The 18,512-nt window shown below is 41.0% G+C and overlaps 1 protein-coding gene across 1 annotated transcript; it reads left to right on the forward strand.

The window, feature by feature from the left end:
- The first annotated feature begins 1,090 nt into the window (after positions 1-1,090).
- On the forward strand, positions 1,091-15,964 carry LOC121366503 (E3 ubiquitin-protein ligase MYCBP2-like). The gene is made up of 9 exons (XM_041490920.1): positions 1,091-1,202; positions 1,687-1,842; positions 8,266-8,334; positions 9,068-9,179; positions 11,213-11,370; positions 11,842-11,949; positions 12,775-12,894; positions 14,782-14,863; positions 15,919-15,964. Exons 1-9 carry the CDS (start codon positions 1,091-1,093, stop codon positions 15,962-15,964), a joined length of 963 nt encoding a protein of 320 aa, XP_041346854.1.
- The last annotated feature ends 2,548 nt before the right edge of the window (positions 15,965-18,512 follow it).

The following is an 18,512-nucleotide window of genomic DNA, read 5'->3' on the forward strand; positions in this document are numbered from 1 at the left end:
ATTACTGGGAAGCATCCCCCGGAACTCCCCTATAATGTTTCGCACCCTTTGGGGGCTCAGTTTAACGTCAAACTATTTTGCCAACCCTCTGAACAAAAATCATGGGAGAAACACTGAATATATATCCTATTTTAATTCTTCAGTGTTAAGTCGAACCGTATTATCAACATATTTTGATAAGAATCAATCCCATATTTTTGCTAGACAAAATGTGAAGACATTTTATAATTAATTTAATTTTCAGGTTTTTGTACACTGGGAAAAGCTGCTTCACTGGTGTCAAACAGGGTGGGCCACCACCAGGACAAAGTGGGCAGAAATCGCTATAAACAAAGTCACCAAAGATCGTTCAGATAGCTATGGCCCATGACGGACACAGCATGGCGTTGATGGTGTGTCAGAAGATGGAAGCATTTTTCTTTGTGGGGACGTCCCGGCGAGGGGAAGATGGTGACGGTGGTGTGTGTAAGTACTCATTGAAAACAGTAAAAGAAATGTTCTTGTATTAGAGCACATTGATTATTAAACAATTGGCATACTATCGGATGTCATATATTTGATACTTCTGACATATGTCTTAGAGGATACCGACTATATTTTTCCAACAGCAGTAAGAGGTCTTTTATATGCACTTTCCCACAGACAGGACAGGCACATGGCCTTTATTAGATAATGGGTTAACCAACAGGGTTTGGTCCAGCTGTAAAGTCCCATATACATGTTTTATGTGTGTAGTGTTGTAGAAGAAATGGGCTTCCACAACAGGTTACACAGATTTTTATTTCATCAGTTTTATAAGTTTTGGGTGAAGGTCTGATTAATTATATAGATTTTTGACCATTTATGAAATTCATATTGCTGAACGACTCAATATTCTTGTAGAAAAATTTGATGTTATTAATATAATAAAAATGGTGACTAAGATACCAACATATGTGGGGTATATGAAAAAACCGGCGGGGGGGGGGCGGGGTTTATCAAACTTTATATAATGCTATGTTGTGTTTTGTCATTACAGCTAAAGCTCGTCGACAGCCGAAGCCAGTTTAAACTCCACAAGAAAATGATCCGCCTCGACTCTTAGACTGTGATGTATGCAGCTTGTAACAGTGGCAGCAGTGCGGTTGGCAGGCAGGTTGTCAGCAATGGTGGGGAGGTCTTCATGTTTGGAAAGGACACTTATCATTGTGATCACGCCACTGGTAGGATCACTGTCAGTATTTCAAGCTTAGGGAGATGCTGCAAGAAAATAGAATGCTAGCAAAATCCTTGAAACCCTTAACTGTTTTAGGAGAAATTGAATGGAGGATCGTTTACGTGACTGACCCTCCCAATTTCTTCTATAGTTAAAAAAACCCCCCTGATTAATTTACTAAATATGACTGTGTTGTAATATGCAGAGTAATTGATTGAACAGCTTTATATGCTCTATAATAAATAATAATTGGATTTGAAATGATAAATTAAAAATAAATCTGTTTTTTCAATGTACCAAATGTGTTAAGTTTAGGTCTGGGACAATCCCTAATATTGTATTTTTTAACTGATCCTTTGTATCGATAAGAATTCAACTGTTACATGATTACTCTTTTTTTTTGGTGGTTTTGATAATTATAAAATATTTGTAACATCAGTAGTTTTGCATCTGAGTAATATAATTAACATAATATGTTAAATACATTTCAGGTCAGGTCACAGAACTGAAAGATGTGAACATCACACAAATAGCACTTGGTAAGGCTCATGCCATTGCCCTGAGCAGCAAAGGACAGATATATTCATATGGTATTAACAACAAGGGGCAGTGTGGACGTGACTACAACCCCGGAGCCACCAGAGAAGGTAAATTTTGGGGAGGTTATTAATCAGTCATTTGATCTTCATTTTCATTCATGTATTTACCTTTTCTATAGACATTACCTGTCCTCAAACAAGTGCACCTCCCCCCCACGCAAGTGGTCTGGTCCGAACATCCCAACAGCCAATGGGATGGCCTAAATTCTTCTACTGCATACTGCTCTCTAGTTCCGGTCACATGACTGTAACTTCCTTCTTTTTCTCTTCGCTAAAGGGTCTGGACGTCCTTTTGCTTGGCTCTGTTTGGAGTCAACTTTTATAAGACCTTTGGTTTTGTATTAGTGTTTGGGTGAAATGTTTTTCACCTTCGTTTTCATTAGCTTTCGTATGTTCTTTTCGCGTATTTCACTTGACTTCCAAGCGTTTAATTACATGAAATGTGTTTATATTGCCGGTTGTCGTGTCGGACGCCATTGCAAAATGGCGTCTGTGTTGACTGGGCTTTGGTGTTTGGGTGAAATGTTTTTCACCTTAATTTTCGTTAGCTTTCGTTAGCTTTCATATGTCTTTCGCGTATTTCGCTTGACCTTGCCAAGTGTTAATTACATGAAATGTTGTTATATCGCCGGTTGTCGTGTCGGACGCCATTTGCAAAATGGCGTCTTTATTTACCGGCTTTGTATTTGTGTTATGGTTGGTTTTTCTTTCTTTTTCACAGATTGAAAAATTACTATTATCATATCTGATAATGTTCAGGCGACTAGTTCGAGCGTGTTACGCTGCAAGAAGTTAGCCGGCGGCGACCCAGGTTGTCGTGTTCGTGTGGCCTCACTTCTAGATGCGACCTTTGTGCGGGCTTGTCTGATGTCGAGTTCGCGGCTTACCTGAAGGTGGTGTCAGCGAGGACCAAGAAGGTGGAATCTTCGAGGACCAGAAGGTGGAATCTTCGCCTTCGATTGCTGACTCCGTGGCGGAAGAGTTACGTTCAATTCTACCGACCATGCTGGAAGAAACAATGGCGTCAATGGCGACCTTACCTAAATCGGCGAGTTCGGGGTCAGGTCCGGTTCCAGTCCCCTCTTCAGGGGGTGCGGCTTCTTCAGCTCCACCGTTACTTAAGACTTCGGATGACAGGCCTGCGGTCTCTACGCAGCCCTCTAAGAAGCCGGCTCATTCAGATAGACGCTCCACGGATTCCAAGGTTCACCGATCTTCGGCGGGGAAGTCCCCTTCGGCGCATCGGAGCCGGGACCGTAGCCGTTCCACATGACCTGTATGGCTCCCTACGGGTTCCACAGATCGTCAGCGCCAACCTTCAGTTGATGTGGCTTCCAAGGCCTCCGAGGGCTAGACGGGTCCATCCACGGTCCGGTTTAACCAGCGGCTTCCATTACGGTACATCGATTGGCCTGTGCTCGAGTTCTACGAGACTTTGGTGATGAAGCGCCTGCGGCATCTGTCATTGAAGAGCCCGACTCTACGGACCATATGACTATGAGGGATTGCTTGGCGGCTGTCTACGACATGTTGCCGTCCTTGCCACATCCAACGACGATGTGGTCATCCGTTCCTTGGTATCCACACGGGACCCCGCCCACGGTCCGGTTCTCCGGTATCTCCATCGGGCCATGACCAGAGCGACTGGCCTGTTCACGGGTGCTACGTGACTTTCTGATGATGTATCGGTTCATGCGGTGCTGGAAGATCTGGATGCGGCGGACCACTTGTCACTGAGTGATTGTCTGGCTGTCATATCTGATATGCTACCGCCGCTGGCCCATCCACCGGTTTCAGTCAAGAAGGGTCCGGGTTCGATGATCGCCACGGAGGTTCCACCGGCAGATATCGGCATTCGATCGTTGGCTGCCACAGGCCCCCGTCGGTTTACACGGCTACCAGTAACTGGCCCGTGCGTATCGTTGTTCCAGCAAGCAGACGGAGCCCTGTAACGAATTGGAAAATTGCGTCATCGGCTCACCGTTCGGTACCGTCGTCCCGTGATCGATCGAAGTGGTGCAGTGTCCAGGGTTCCACCGGCTCCTGCCGGTCCGTGTACATCGTACCGTCCACACCAGTCGGCAGCTGATTCGGCGTTCAGGGTTACACCGGCTCCTGACGGGACCGTCCACGGTCCGTGTTTCCGATGCAGCCAGTACATTGGATCGAAGTGCCTGTGCCAGGTTACTGACCGATTTTCCAGATGATGCGTCGGCACCTTCCGTTATAGAAGATCCGGACGCAGTGACCCACATGGCTGTGACTGTTTGTCTCGCTGCGGTGTATATGCTTTCGTCACTTCACAGTCCACTCGCACCATTCTAGAAGGTTTCCGTTTGAGGACTGATCCGATGTCGGTTTACTTGAGTAGACTTCGTTTGTGCCGTTCCCCATTTGTCACAACGAACGTATCCCGTCTTCAACCTATCCTTCAACGGTGTGACGCCGGCCTTGGATGACGCTGTTTCCGGCGGGACCAGACGTCTTCCTAGAACTTACAGATTGGCACGTCCTGTCGATGGCTTCAGTTCAGCGTACATGTTGTACATGGCGACCATAACTCCTCATGTGCAGGATGCCAGAGGATATGCCTTGTTCTAGCCGTCGACTTTGATGTTGGTCTACCTTATATCTTCCGTGACGTCGATGTGCACTACGATTGCACACTATCGTCAACCGACTTGCCTGAAGCGATCCATTCTTGACTTTCAGCACAAGCCGGTAATTTTGGCAGACCTGTGGTCTACATACGGCTCTTTGCCGTGAAGGGGTCGACGTTACAAGCGTTCCGGGTTGGTGACGAAGAAAGTCTACTGGTCCGGTCACTTGTGTTGAGATCCCGTGCACCGATATTCTCTTGTTCGAGGAAGGTTCAGCGACATTCGGCAGATCGTTCTCTATATCCGGTGGCGATGCAAGACAGTCGCTACTTCCGCTGGTTCCGGAAGTTATCCAGTTGCCATCACGTGGTACGGGGGTTTTTACCGTCACCGTTTTCCTATGGTTCATTGCGGCTTATCAACTCACTGACGTTTACTGTTGTTACCGCCAGAGTTCGTGACCGATGCTGTCTAGATGGTCTCTGCTGCTGTTTCGCACCGGGTGGTGTGACGGCCGTGGATTTTAGCCGGTTGCTGTTTTGCGTTGCTTCACTTCCAGGTATATCGGGCATGTAGCGTAGCGAGTTGCTACGCTGTCTTGGCTCTTGCCTGTATCACGGGGTCGCTGTTTCCGATGTCTTGATTCCTGAATCACTCTATTACTGTTTCATGAAGTATCATTGCAAGAGTAATTTTGACGTCGGCGCAACATTTTATGCTTAGAGGTCGCGGTATCCAGTTTGTTTCTGAATCCATGCATTCAGTACAATAACGCAGATTTGCTGATCCGGTTACCAGTCGCCTTGCAGTCCAGTCGCTGTTGGTGGCTGTGGTTTCCAGATGAAGCCGATCTACACATCAACCTGTTGGAGATGTTGTCAGTTACGTCATCTTTCATTGGCGAGAGATGCTGTCAGGCGCCTCTCTCATGGTAGCCACAGACAGTACTACCGCGGTGACTTATATCAACCGTCAGGGCGGAACCCACTCCAGCAGTCTGCTGCAGTTGACTTATCGTCTCTACAAGCTGGTTGACGAGATTCCGTTGCAACTTCGGGCTCGCCATATTCCAGGGGTTTCCAATGTACTAGTCGACACACTGTCTCGGCCGTCGTCTCCACAGCCGACGGAATGGATGCTCCATCCCGAAGCGTTTCGATGGGTGTGCGACAGACTTTGGACACCAAACATCGATCTCTTCGCCACACGATTCAACCATCAGCTGAGGGTTTACGTGTCTCCGGTGCTGGATCCCGAAGCTCTGGATCTCGACGCCTTGGCCATCAGCTGGGAACAGATGGACGCGTATGCTTTTCCTCCACGAATCCTCCTTCCAAGGGTGCTTCAGAGGTTTCAGCTGTACCATTGTCGCCTGTTACTCATTGGTTTTTTTTTGCTCCAATGTGGCCATCCAGGATGTGGTATCCAGATCTAATACGTCTTGCCGATCCACATCCTTTACCGCTGCCAGACTGGGATCATCTGTTGCTGCATCCCACGTCAAGACTATACCATCCACGTCCGCAGTTGTTCCAACTGCACGCGTGGACTTTATCGCCAAGAGTTTGAGAAAGAAAGGTTTTTCTTCACAGTCTACGGCGGCCATTTTGAAAGCGCATAGATCATCTACTACTGTGGCTTACAACGTCAGATGGCTTTGCTTTCACCGAGGGTGTGTCCGGCAAAACCTCAAACCTCAGACGATCCAGATACTTCGTCTTGCTGGGTTTTTTTGGCTGTATCTGCGGACCACTTTACGATTAAAGGGGTCTACCATCGCTGGGTACGTTTCGGTCATCGCTACTGTTCGTGATGTCGCTACTGGAACGAAGTTATCGGGTATTCCTGAGATCCATAAGATGATCAAAGGGTTTCGCCTTGATGATCAAGTACACCGGTTTCGGCCACCAAGATGGGACCTGAATCTGGTGTTACGAGCGTTATCGACCGCACCTTATGAGCCGATCGAATCCTCTTCCCTGCAAGACTTGATGCGGTAGACGGTGTGTTTTTACTCGGTTTTGCCACGGCTGCCCGTGTCTCAGAACTCCATGCTCTTGATGTAGACTTGGTACGTTTTCACCAAGATCGGCGTGCAGTCAACTTGGGGTTACTCATGAACTTTGTTGCAAAGAATCAGTTACCAGACCAAGCGCCTCGTTCGTATGTTGTGCAGGCCCTCTCCTCTATCGTTGGTCCGGCGGACGTTGAGGACTTGGCGTTGTGCCCTGTCAGAGCCCTGCACCAGTACATCGAGAGGACCAGATCTTTTCGACAACATCGCAAAAGACTTTTCCTTTCCTGTAACCAGAGTCGGTTGAGGGACCTTACCAAGAACACGGTGGCCACCTGGATCCGGTCTTCTATCCTGACCGCCTATCAGAAGGAGGGTTTACCTGCTCCGTCTGCTTCTAATCCGCATGAACTCCGTGCCTTGGCTGCCACGATGTCCCTGCACTGCAACACACCCATTCAGCACATTATCACTGGTTGGTTCTGGGCTACGGACTCCATCTTCGCCAACTATTATCTGAGGGATGTCTCCACAGAAGACGTTGAGGGGTTCCATCATCTGGGTCCGGTTGTTGCTGCACAGACTCTGTTGAATACAAGCCGTCCTCGTCGCCGTTGATGTCTGTCTGATTCTGGGCTGCATACCGAGATGTCCATCGAATAGACAGATGAGGATTGCTTAGACTTTTGTTCTTTTGCACAGTTCACGTACTGGTGCCGGAACTTTTTGTCTCGATAACCTTTACCCTGCACTGCATGTGGTTATTGGTTGTCGTTATTGAACTAACAGATCTTTGGTGTACTAGACAGAAAACACTCGGGGGTCTTTGTTTTGTTCAATGTTCTGACGGATGCACCTCATTAGGTTGTCGCTTGTTATTGAAAAACTATAACACTTCAATACGTGAGGGTTACCTAACACCTGCATCCCTGGTGGCTACGTCTTCCCACCCTGTCAGAACCAGCATGAGATGTGGCTTCCGCCTCCTGGTCCATGTGTTCTAGGAGCCGTACCTGCCACTGCTGACGGATGCCACCATTCTGGTTGTTGTTACTAACATCACCTGCATTGGTCTGTGACGGGCATCCCTAGGATGAGGGCTTACCAAGGTTGGCCTTATTCTTCCACTAGTCAGCCTCTTTCCGGTTGGGGAGTTATCACAAGCATCTACGGATCTCGGCACCCACCACCATCTGTTGAATGCTGCACTTGTTTGAGGACAGGTAATGTCTATAGAAATGGAGAAAACTTGAGTGTTTTCTCTTTTATAGATACATTACCTGTCCTCAAGATTCATCCCGCCCGGGCCTCCCCGCTTCCTGTTCTCCGTGCGATGCGCTCAGGGAAAAAGAAGGAAGTTACAGTCATGTGACCGGAACTAGAGAGCAGTATGCAGTAGAAGAATTTAGGCCATCCCATTGGCTGTTGGGATGTTCGGACCAGACCACTTGCGTGGGGGGGAGGTGCACTTGTTTGAGGACAGGTAATGTATCTATAAAAGAGAAAACACTCAAGTTTTCTCCATTGTTTGACACCTAACAGCTGATGTATTCTTTTTGTTGGGGACTTGGGTGTCATGAAACATTAATTAATCATTCTTTCATTAATTCAGTAATCCAGATAACTGATTTCACTGATACCGCTTTATTGGCAGTAATTATTTCTAAGATTATTATGCCCTTAGGCTTCTCAAACTAGCCTTGCAATCAGCAAATTTCATTGGCTATAACAGTTTATATACATTGTTTAGGATGGGAAATAATATAGCCAACTCATTTGAAAAACATGCTATTACAGTTTGAATGTCATGTTATGCCTATTCCTCTTAAATTGTACTAATGAATTCTATTTTTGCAGGGAGTAACAATGTGAACATGGCTGAAGAGGAGGAGGAAGCAGAGACGGAGGAATTTCTGTGTCCACCTGGTACTATAACATATTCCACTAGTTAAAGTAAACCACTTAAACTTAGTATTTCAACATGCAGTAACTCATTAATATCTGTTTAATGATAGAGTCTTGGTACTGACATACTAGTTTATACATTGTAACCTGTCACCTGTACTTCATACTACAGACAAGGCAGGATATAGCAGCATTAGAAATAAGCACTTGTCCGTTTGTCCTGACAAGTGAAAATCAGCTCGGACAAGCAAAATGTACCTTGTATCCGCTGGATAAATAAAAATGTCCAATGCAGTTTCATTCTGAACAATCAAGAACATTGTCCTTGCACTTGACTAAAACAAATCATTTATTTGGAAAAGTGAAATTATTGGTGGACAAGTAGATTTGTAGATGTATTTGTCTGGTGGAATAGTGGATTTTTCTGCTTATTTCCATCACAGTGGTAAAGTTCTTGCTTGTAATAGGTTGTAGGATCATATGTCAGGTTTTTATTCCATCCCTAACAGTGCCCCATGCCAACTGCAATGATTAATCATTGGCTTCTGGATGTCAAATATTTAGTAATTCTGATATGTAGTCTTCAGAGGAAACCCGCTATATTTATTCATTAGTAGCAAGGGATTTTTTAATATGTACTTTGCAAAAACAGACCTTGGCCTTTAATGTACCAGTTATGGAGTACTGGTTGGGATAGTAAATAGGTAGTTAGGAAAAGCTTGGAAATTGATGGATTTGTTTGTTTGTTTGGCAGGTAAACACCGATGGAAGCACGATCAGTGCATGGTGTGTGTTGTGTGTGGGGAGTGCACTGGATATGGCTCCAGTTGTGTAAACAGTGGCAAGCCAGATAGACAGCCTGGCTCGTGAGTATTTCACATTATTGTAGTCTGGTAGTTACGATTAATAAAAACCGTTTCAAACGGGATAAATAAATATTGTAAATATAAACTGTATATTATGTATTTTTTAAAAGTACTAAAAGGTTAATAATAATAAGGTTATAGTGAGCCAGGACAAAGTTGAAAGGAATGCTGCAGTCGAATGTATATTACTCAAAAGAATTTAAGGGTCAGACGATATTTTCGACATTATTTTCTGAATGTCAATTATATTAGCTAGACCATAATGTCACGCATGGTATTGTTCCATTTTGACGAAAGTGGGTCTAAGCAACCCATAAATGAATTAAAATCCACTGTCATTGACACTGTCGACTAGTTGTAATGGCGAAAACATGCTTACATTTGCACGTAAATTAGGGCGAAAGCAAAAGGTCTGCTAAGTGCCCATAACTTGCTTTTTCACAAAGCGCTTCATTTGCACGCTTTGCACGTGTATTCCATGTTCCCAATGCTGAATTTCCGTATAATTGGAGCTTGCGTTCGTGTACGGTGCACACTCCAAATTCGACAATGGTACGACTTCAACTGACTATCGAAGATCGAGGAAGGGCTATTGCTTGGCTTCAGGATGGCAATACGCAAAGAAATGTTGCTCTGAGACTTGGTGTCAGTCAGAGTGTCGTTGGCCGACTGTGGCAACGGTACCAAGCAACGAATTCTGTTCGAAATCGTCCACGTTCGGGAAGACCCCGAAGCACTACAAATAGAGAGGACCACTACGTCAACGCACAACCACTGCACGCCGATTACGTGACAATCTGCGGACTGCGACTGGAACTCGAGTGTCTGATCAAACCATACGCAATCGTCTGAGAGCCAATAATCTACGCTGCCATTGCCAGGCTGTTCGACCACCACTCCTACCACGTCACAGAACGGCCAGATGTCACTGGTGCACGCTTCATCTGTGGTGGCAACGTGTTCAGTGGGGTCGAGTGATGTTCACTGATGAGTCCAGGTTTAGTCTCCAGTTCAACGACGGTCGGGTTCGTGTCTACAGACGTCCTGGGGAGCGCTTCGCTGACGTTAACGTTAGACAACGTCACCGGTTCGGTGGTGGCAGCGTCGTGGTGTGGGGCGGCATCTCTATCCACCACAGGACCCCCCTCTATGTGGTGGATGGCAATCTGAATGGAATCCGCTATCTGAATGAGATTATCTGGCCGTTGGTTCTCCCAGGCCTTCAGCAGATTGGCGGCGGGGCAGTTCTGCAGGATGACAATGCCAGACCCCACCGCGCCAGGGTGGTAACGGACTTTCTCAGACAACAAGGTATCGCCAGGATGGATTGGCCAGCATATTCGCCTGACTTGACCCCAATAGAGAACGCCTGGGACGAATTAGGCAGGAGAGTTCGGGATAACCATGCCCCTCCGGCCAACCTTCATGATCTGGGTCAACTTCTTATGGCAGAGTGGCAGGCCATTCCCCAAGAGTTCTTCAGACGTCTGATCAACAGCATGAGGCAACGATGTGTCGAGTGTATTCGCGCCAGGGGTGGATTCACACACTATTAAACTAATGTTCTAATGTGTAAAATCCATGTTTGACAACCTTCAACTTTGACAGCATGTCATGTGACTTTCTTGTATACAGTGACGTTTATTTGTGTTTTTGTAAATATGGAACAATAAATAAAAAATTTGGTGTAGTTTACATCATCAATCTAATACACTCTGAAACTTATTTGGTTATAAATTTTTGACCCTTAAATTCTTTTGAGTAGTATACATAACCACATATTTGGTTATAGAATAATTAGCTTGTGTTTGTATTATATTGCTGTGCAGAACTATTTTCCATCAAAACTGTAGAAATGTTGTGCATAATCGAATGGACTTTACAAGCATACATTTTGTTATTTGCATATGTAAAACCAAAAAATATGAAAATTTGACCAATATATATTTCATCCTTAATTCATTTGCAATTTTTTTTCAGCATTGATTTATTTCTGTTACTTTTATTGCTAATTACCTGTGTTTGTTCACCAGACAATGTGGTTGTGGAGTGGGGGATGCTGGATGTGTGCTGTGTGGGGTGTGTAGCTTGTGTGGGGGAGACAAACTGGACCTCGATGGACTGGACGAAAGGGGCCTTTTTGAGGTGTTTGCAAAAGGAAAGGAGAGTTCGCCGCTGGATATTCTTATCTGTGAGTATGCACTGGATTCTCAAGTAAAGGGTTGAGGAAATATTGTCATTTTACAATATCAGTAGTTAAAATAGTGTTTTTGTTTAGATTAATATTTGGATAGTCATTTTGGTTCTACAATTGTTTTAGATACAAATTCCATAACCATAGTTCATCATTATTGTCTGATTTTAAAAAAACTGGTTTTTATATTTCTAAACAGTATGGTTAAAATTTATGAAGCCTGTTTTTTTTAAATGTACGTGTTTATGCACAGTTAATGTATATATTTACACACATGTAAGTCTAAAACAGGCATTGGATATTTGGCCTAATATATTTTAATTATAATCCTACAAAAAAACACCTCTTAATTACACTTGTAATTTAATAATGAAATATCTTCTTCTTTTTATTTTTGTAATCCAAAATTTAAATTGGTACAGTGAGTAAGTATTTTTGAGTCCAACCAATGACTTGTTATATCAGCAGCACGTCATGAAGTGAGGCACATAGAACAGCTTAGTAGGAAAGTGGAGCAGCAACACATGAAAGTGAGAAAAGCTCACCAAAAACTAATAAAGGAGAAAAAACAGAGAGGTGATTATGTTCATTCCATATTAGCTGTCATTACAGAATCAACATTTATTTTGTGCAACAACCACCTGTCTATAAGCCTTTTTATTGTCATTTGATTTGAGGTAATAACTTCCCATACCCACCACATCCAAAAAACTCACAACGCCCTAAGACAAAAAACTGACAAAGTTATTTATTTGCATTCTGCTTATAAATGCCCATCATTTATTTACACTTATTTTTTCGTGTTTATGTCCAATTACGGTTCAAGCATGCTTTCCTATTTGGGCTGTCTGTCCAGGACAGTGGGTTAGTTTGTTAGTGAGAGAGAAGGTGTAGTGGTCTTACACCTACCCATTGAGTTGTTAAAACACGCAAACCCAGTACCTACCAAGTGATCTGTAAGTAATCCATGTCATTTACTGAATAAATATTGTTTTTAAAAAATCTGTAAGTAGTTTATGTATCTTTACTTCAGATAGTGTTATATTAGAAAGCTGATTTTATGTTAAGGTGATGATGAGGGCCCAGTGGTAAAGCGTTCGCTTGATGCGCGATCGGTCTGGGATCGATCCCTGTCAGTGGGCCCATTGGGCTATTTCTTGCTCCAGCCAGTGGACCACGACTGGTATATCAAAGGCCATGGTATGTGCTATCCTGTCTGTGGGATGGTGCATATAAAAGATCCCTTGCTGCTAATTGAAAAGAGTAGCCCATAAAGTGGCGACAGCGGGTTTTCTCTCTCAATATCTGTGTGGTCCTAAACCATATGTCCAACGCCATATGACTATCAATAAAATGTGTTGAGTGCATTGTTAAATAAAACATTTCCTTCCTTCCTTTCAGGTGATGATGGAGATCAGGAAAAAGAATACACCAAGTTAGTGAGTCTACTTCCTGCTGAGGTTGTCATTGGCAATGGAGACATACTTGTGTCTCAGATAGCCTGTGGTCAACATCACACAGGTAAGACAATTACTGTAGATGGTTTATATAGCAATTAAAAACAGATTTGACTTTGATTACGATTTATACAACAGTAACAACAGGTCCAGGGCTCACCCTGGGTCAAAAATGCCTGTAGCCAAAAAATTAGCCAAATGAGATTTTTATTAGCCATAATGAAATCGTTTTAGCCAAAATTGTTTTGCTCAATACTGTATTGAATTTTTATATATGCATAATTTTATAAAAATGTGTCTTTTTTTTCAGCTAATTATGTATAAACTGGAAATAAAATTGAATGACAAAACTGTATTCCCAGTTAATATATTACTTCCAACAGGCCTATGGGCTTAAATCAAGAAATGTAAAAAAAGTTTAACAAATATGGGGATGGGTGGATATTTATGTCAGCAATGTTGTTTTTGATAAAATGATAATGAAATTGAAATTTATGGTCTATTTAAAATCTAGCTAACTTTTGTGATATCACCTGACAGTTTTACAAATATAATATTTTTATCTAACAAATCTCATGATTATTATAAACTAATTTCATTCAGTGTACATTTAACTGCAATTTGTATTAATACTGCATGTTAATTTTCCGTGAACGCAATCTGCATACGTGCTCTCGGCCATGGGTGCGAAATTAACAAGACAAAAGAAATAAACGAAACTGCAGTTCAGTATTCTTTGATGCAGACAACTATTGCTTTTTTTAACAAATTGAAATAAAGATTTACTTGCATGTAATTGTATTGTTTAAGATCTGCACACCATGTCTCTTGAAACGTGCAATCGCAGCTGACTGAAGAGTGTGACCTATTTTGACACTGACAGCTTGGGATAGCCTACTTGTCTTCGGCCCAGAACTAGCATGTGTATTGAAATTCACACGCATTGTCGGTCTTTTATTTGGTTCCAAGACTTTACAAAGTTATAGTGACAATTTACAGATCTTTGTTTTCATACATGTTGAACACATGGCGTTAAAATTAATAAACGTGATTATTAAAATAAAAAAACATCATTACGCTGTATTCTGGATGACACCGTTTCTCGTTACTGACCACGAAATCGCTTTACTCTAATTGAATATTAGGTATTATTATTTATATTCGAGGTTTCAGATGGATTATGTAACTGTTTGTTCATATCAGAAGATAGAAAATGGCTTAGCCAAAATTTTAGCCACTTGCAATTTTAGTAGCCGTTTTTTGTAAAAATTAGCCAATGGCTAATTTGGCTACTGACAGCGCAAGCCCTGCAGGTTTTACTAGATCAAATAACCTACTTGTTTTTTATCAGTAGAGATTTTGATAAAAATTCTTAAAATCATAATCACTAAACAATGGCAAACCTAACCACATTGATTTAAAATAAAATTACGATAATTAAGAATGACAAACCATTACACATTACATAATCTAAAATATTTAGTATTAAATAACTCTTCCTTTTTTTTCTTTAAAAAAAAAAAATGAGTGCTGTGTCAACAACTGAATTTTTAAATATGTTTTTTTATAACTTTTAATATTACAAAGAAAAGAGTTTGTTTTGTTTAATGACACCACTAGATCACATTGATTTATTAATCATTGGCTATTGGATGTCAAACATATGGTAATTTTTGACACAGTCAGAGAGGCAACCAGCTACATTTTTCCATTAGTAACAAGGGATCTTTTATATGCACCATCCCACAGACAGGATAGCACATACCACAGCCTTTGATGTACTAGTTGTGATGAGAAATAGCCCAATGGGCCCACTGAAGGGGGATCGATCGCAAACTGACCGCGCATCAAGCTAGCACTTTACCACTGGGCTACATCCCGTTCTTTTAAATATTACATGACCGTAAAAACATGTGATGATAGTTTTTCAGTGTATAACTTCTGTTTTCAGTTGTTCTGCTACAGAATGGAGATGTGTATACATTCGGCAGCAATCACCAAGGACAGCTTGGACAAGGAGATTTACATATCAGGTAAATGATGTTACATTAGATGGGTGTCTCACTATTTTTACATCAAAAGGAAAAAAATCTGCTACAGTTCAACTAAAATTGTCTTACATTACCGTATTTTCCCGTGTATTATGCGCACTTATTTTCCAGAAAATACAGGTTAAAAATGGGGGTGCGCACTATACATAGCAATAGAAAAAATATCTTTTAAAAATGTCCAGCGATCACCCATGAAAAATCGCCGATCTGTAGTTTACGGTACTTTACAAGTTATTGACAGTGTTAATTACAACGAAACGCCAGAACCCTCTTAAAAATCGCTTTTCACTTGTGATGGTTGTAATAAATGCAAAATAAATCTACAAAAGTATCCATACCTCGCCAAAAAGTGCACAAAAATGACAAAACTGGACCGTAAATATTTTTAATTTCCATGAGATTTTAATTCGGGCCATTTCCGGCAAACCGGAAATATACCACACTATTATAAATTTTGAAATCTCGCGCATTCACGTTAGCCACGAGAACGAAATGTAATATGTTGTATTTTTGTTTTCATATATTTATTAGTCATTTACAGTGTATGGGGTATATAACTTTGTTTTGATTTATGCACGTGTTACTAGCGTTTGTTTAATGTGACATGTAGGTCTATGTACTCAAGTACCTAACTTAAGTTTTGTTTCTTGGTTTCTTGAATATACCGCTTCTTTCGCTTTTTCGTTAATTTTGGTGACGGGAAAGCGGTACATCTTGCATTCACTGTCGATTTTGTGGTTTAAAAAAACGGTGCGCATTATATTGTGGTTCCATGTTTTTTTTTCTTGGAATAAATGTTCAAAGTGGGGGGTGCGCATTATTATATTGGTGCGCATAATACATGGGGAAAATACGGTATATACACAAAAATAATTATCAAATCTGAAATAATTGGGTCCCCTTTAAAAATAAATATATGAAATATCCACATCTTCAAGTTATGAAACATTATTTTTTCACAGTAAAAATTGTTTTTATTATAACCATGGTTGAACAAAATATATATAATGTGGTATTATACAATTTGTTTGTAACAGAGGCTGTCCCGCCAAGGTTACCCTCCCAACACAGCTGTCCAGATAGCAGCAGGGAGTCACCATACTGTCATTCTGCTCAACAACGGTCAGGTCTTCACTTGCGGAAACTTTCAGGTACATACATGTCGTATTTAATAACAGCTAGATGTAAAATGTAAAATACAATTTGTTTTTTTACAAATTCTACATGAAAGTGCTATGGCATAGTTGCCAAAATAAAATATTTGCAATGGGGTAAGGTGTGGGTGCTTGCTTACATCCATCCTGTCAGTGCTCGATATAGAAAACAACAGGGGAAACAAGTTTAGCAAACTCTACTATAGACAAAGAAATTGCTTAATAGTCAGGGCTTCTAGATTATGGTAGCCCCACTCACGTGGCTAATGATATTCAATGTTGGGCTAGTAAATAACTACAATTGCCATGCCCGACGGCTAGTGAAAAAGAATTGGGTCAAATGTTGCAGTTAAGTCTATTTTGTAAATATGAATATACTGACCCCACTCCAACCCCTAATGTTAGTGTTTTTAAGCTCTATCTCCCTCTTTAGGTGACATATATGATTATTACTATTATTAGTAAAATGGGTATTACCTTAAAGTAAAGTAGGGGCTAGTTGAATTTTAATTGTGGATAGTAAATGTTTTAAATTACTGATCCCATGGCTAGTGGATTTAAAAAACAAGAAGCCCTGTTAATAGTGATACATACACATCTTTGAAAAAGAGGTGGTCGTGTGGTTTTATTATTTTAGTTACACCATTCATGCTTGTAATTTTGTTTTTAACCAGATACATTTGCAATAAAAATGTGAAATGACATAATTAAGTCATCTGCCTGTGTATGACAGTTTTCAGTAATATATATAAAGACTGAAAAGTAGGATGCCAAAACTAGTGGACTGTACTTACTCTAGAATTATATATATGTTTATTTTGTGATATTTTAATCATTTATTTCATTGTGTATCACAGAAAGGATCACTGGGGAGATCGGGTTCTGATGAATCAGTGGTAAGAGTAAGAAGAGTCACTGGTATGCGATGGGCAGGACCCGTTCCTGGAGTTGGTATGTACATTTACTATTATATATATACACATTGCATTCTAACGTGATATTTTGATCTTTTTTTTCATCTATCATCTATTTGTATAGTGACTCTCAATTAAACTGACAGAAAAAATACTAACAAATTAATGTCTGGCAGAAGAAAAACAAATGTTTTGTAAATGTTTAATAATCATTGAACTACAATCAACAATATTTGTTTAAGGTCAAGCCATTTTTTAACAACATGTAAATACAATTGTTGCATTCATGAAATGTAAAATAAGATGTCTTTTCTTGATGATGGTAAGTTGTATCTTCAGAAATCTAGGTTGTCTAAGTTGAAATCCAATTTATCAAAATGACTCTGTGTTTTTTATCCTTCTTCTCGGAGCAAGGTTGGCTGCCGAGCGACATGGATAGGAGCGAGTGGAGAATCAGACATACATGAGGATTGACGAGTCACTGATAAAATGCTCACAATCTGGCCAGGTCCAAATATATTTGCAAGCCAGACTTGTATAGGTAAGGAATATTTTTTGTTTTCAAACCTTTGAACGTTCATAGTTTAATATTTTTATTTACTGATATTTCATACCATTTGTCCTGTTAGACCATTATTAAACATTTCTGTCAGGAATAGCCATATGAAACTGTTTGTTATTGACATAAAGAGTTTGAGATGTTGCATTAAAAAAACCCTGTTTACCACCTCGTCATCACTTGCAATAACACAGTAATCTTTGTCTCATGGTAACCAATTTGGTTCTTTTAATTAACATTATGACCATGAACAATTGTTTTATCAGCCTAATGTATATTATTCACCTTATATTTTATGTTTCAGGTCTAATTCCAAAGGGTGAAGACAATGCTGGTATGATGAAATGTCTCATGATTCAGAAGGCAGATGGCAGCTTGTAAAAGGTGTGATGGACAGATTGATTAACACCTTTAAAACATAATATTTAAAAAATGAAAACTTGTAGCATTAAGAATGCCACTCAACTTTGGATATTTTGTGCTGATTAAATATAAAATTGAGGTAAAAATATGGCATAAACTGCTAGTCATTTGGGGGAATCCCTATTTATATAATTTTCCTGTGGATCTTTTGCTGTTTTTCAACATGTCCTTTTCTTACATATGTGGGTGATTTAAATTAAATATGAAATAAAAGATTCCTTGATGCCATTGGAAAGTATGATTTGTGTACAAGCAGCAGGTTAATATCTCCTAATCTGTTTGTCTGGAATTACCATACATCCGCCCACTCCAATGTGAGCCAATCCCAATCCTTAGCATTTACCTTTCTTAATATTTTGTGAAGTATAGACAAACCTGCTGTAGAGGCAACCCTGTATTTAACAACCATCTGTGTTAAGAATCTACATTTTTATTCTCCTAAATCATCTAATATAGTATAAAACAGACATGTATTAAGTAGCCACCTGTCCGTAAAAAGGTCACGTTTTTTGATACTCCCAATGGTGGCTGCATAACACCGGTTTACTATACCAGGTTAAAAATTTGTTGTTTGATTTTGA

The sequence above is a fragment of the Gigantopelta aegis genome, unplaced genomic scaffold (assembly GCF_016097555.1).
Source record: "Gigantopelta aegis isolate Gae_Host unplaced genomic scaffold, Gae_host_genome ctg5969_pilon_pilon, whole genome shotgun sequence".
Classification (NCBI taxonomy): Eukaryota; Metazoa; Mollusca; class Gastropoda; order Neomphalida; family Peltospiridae; genus Gigantopelta; species Gigantopelta aegis.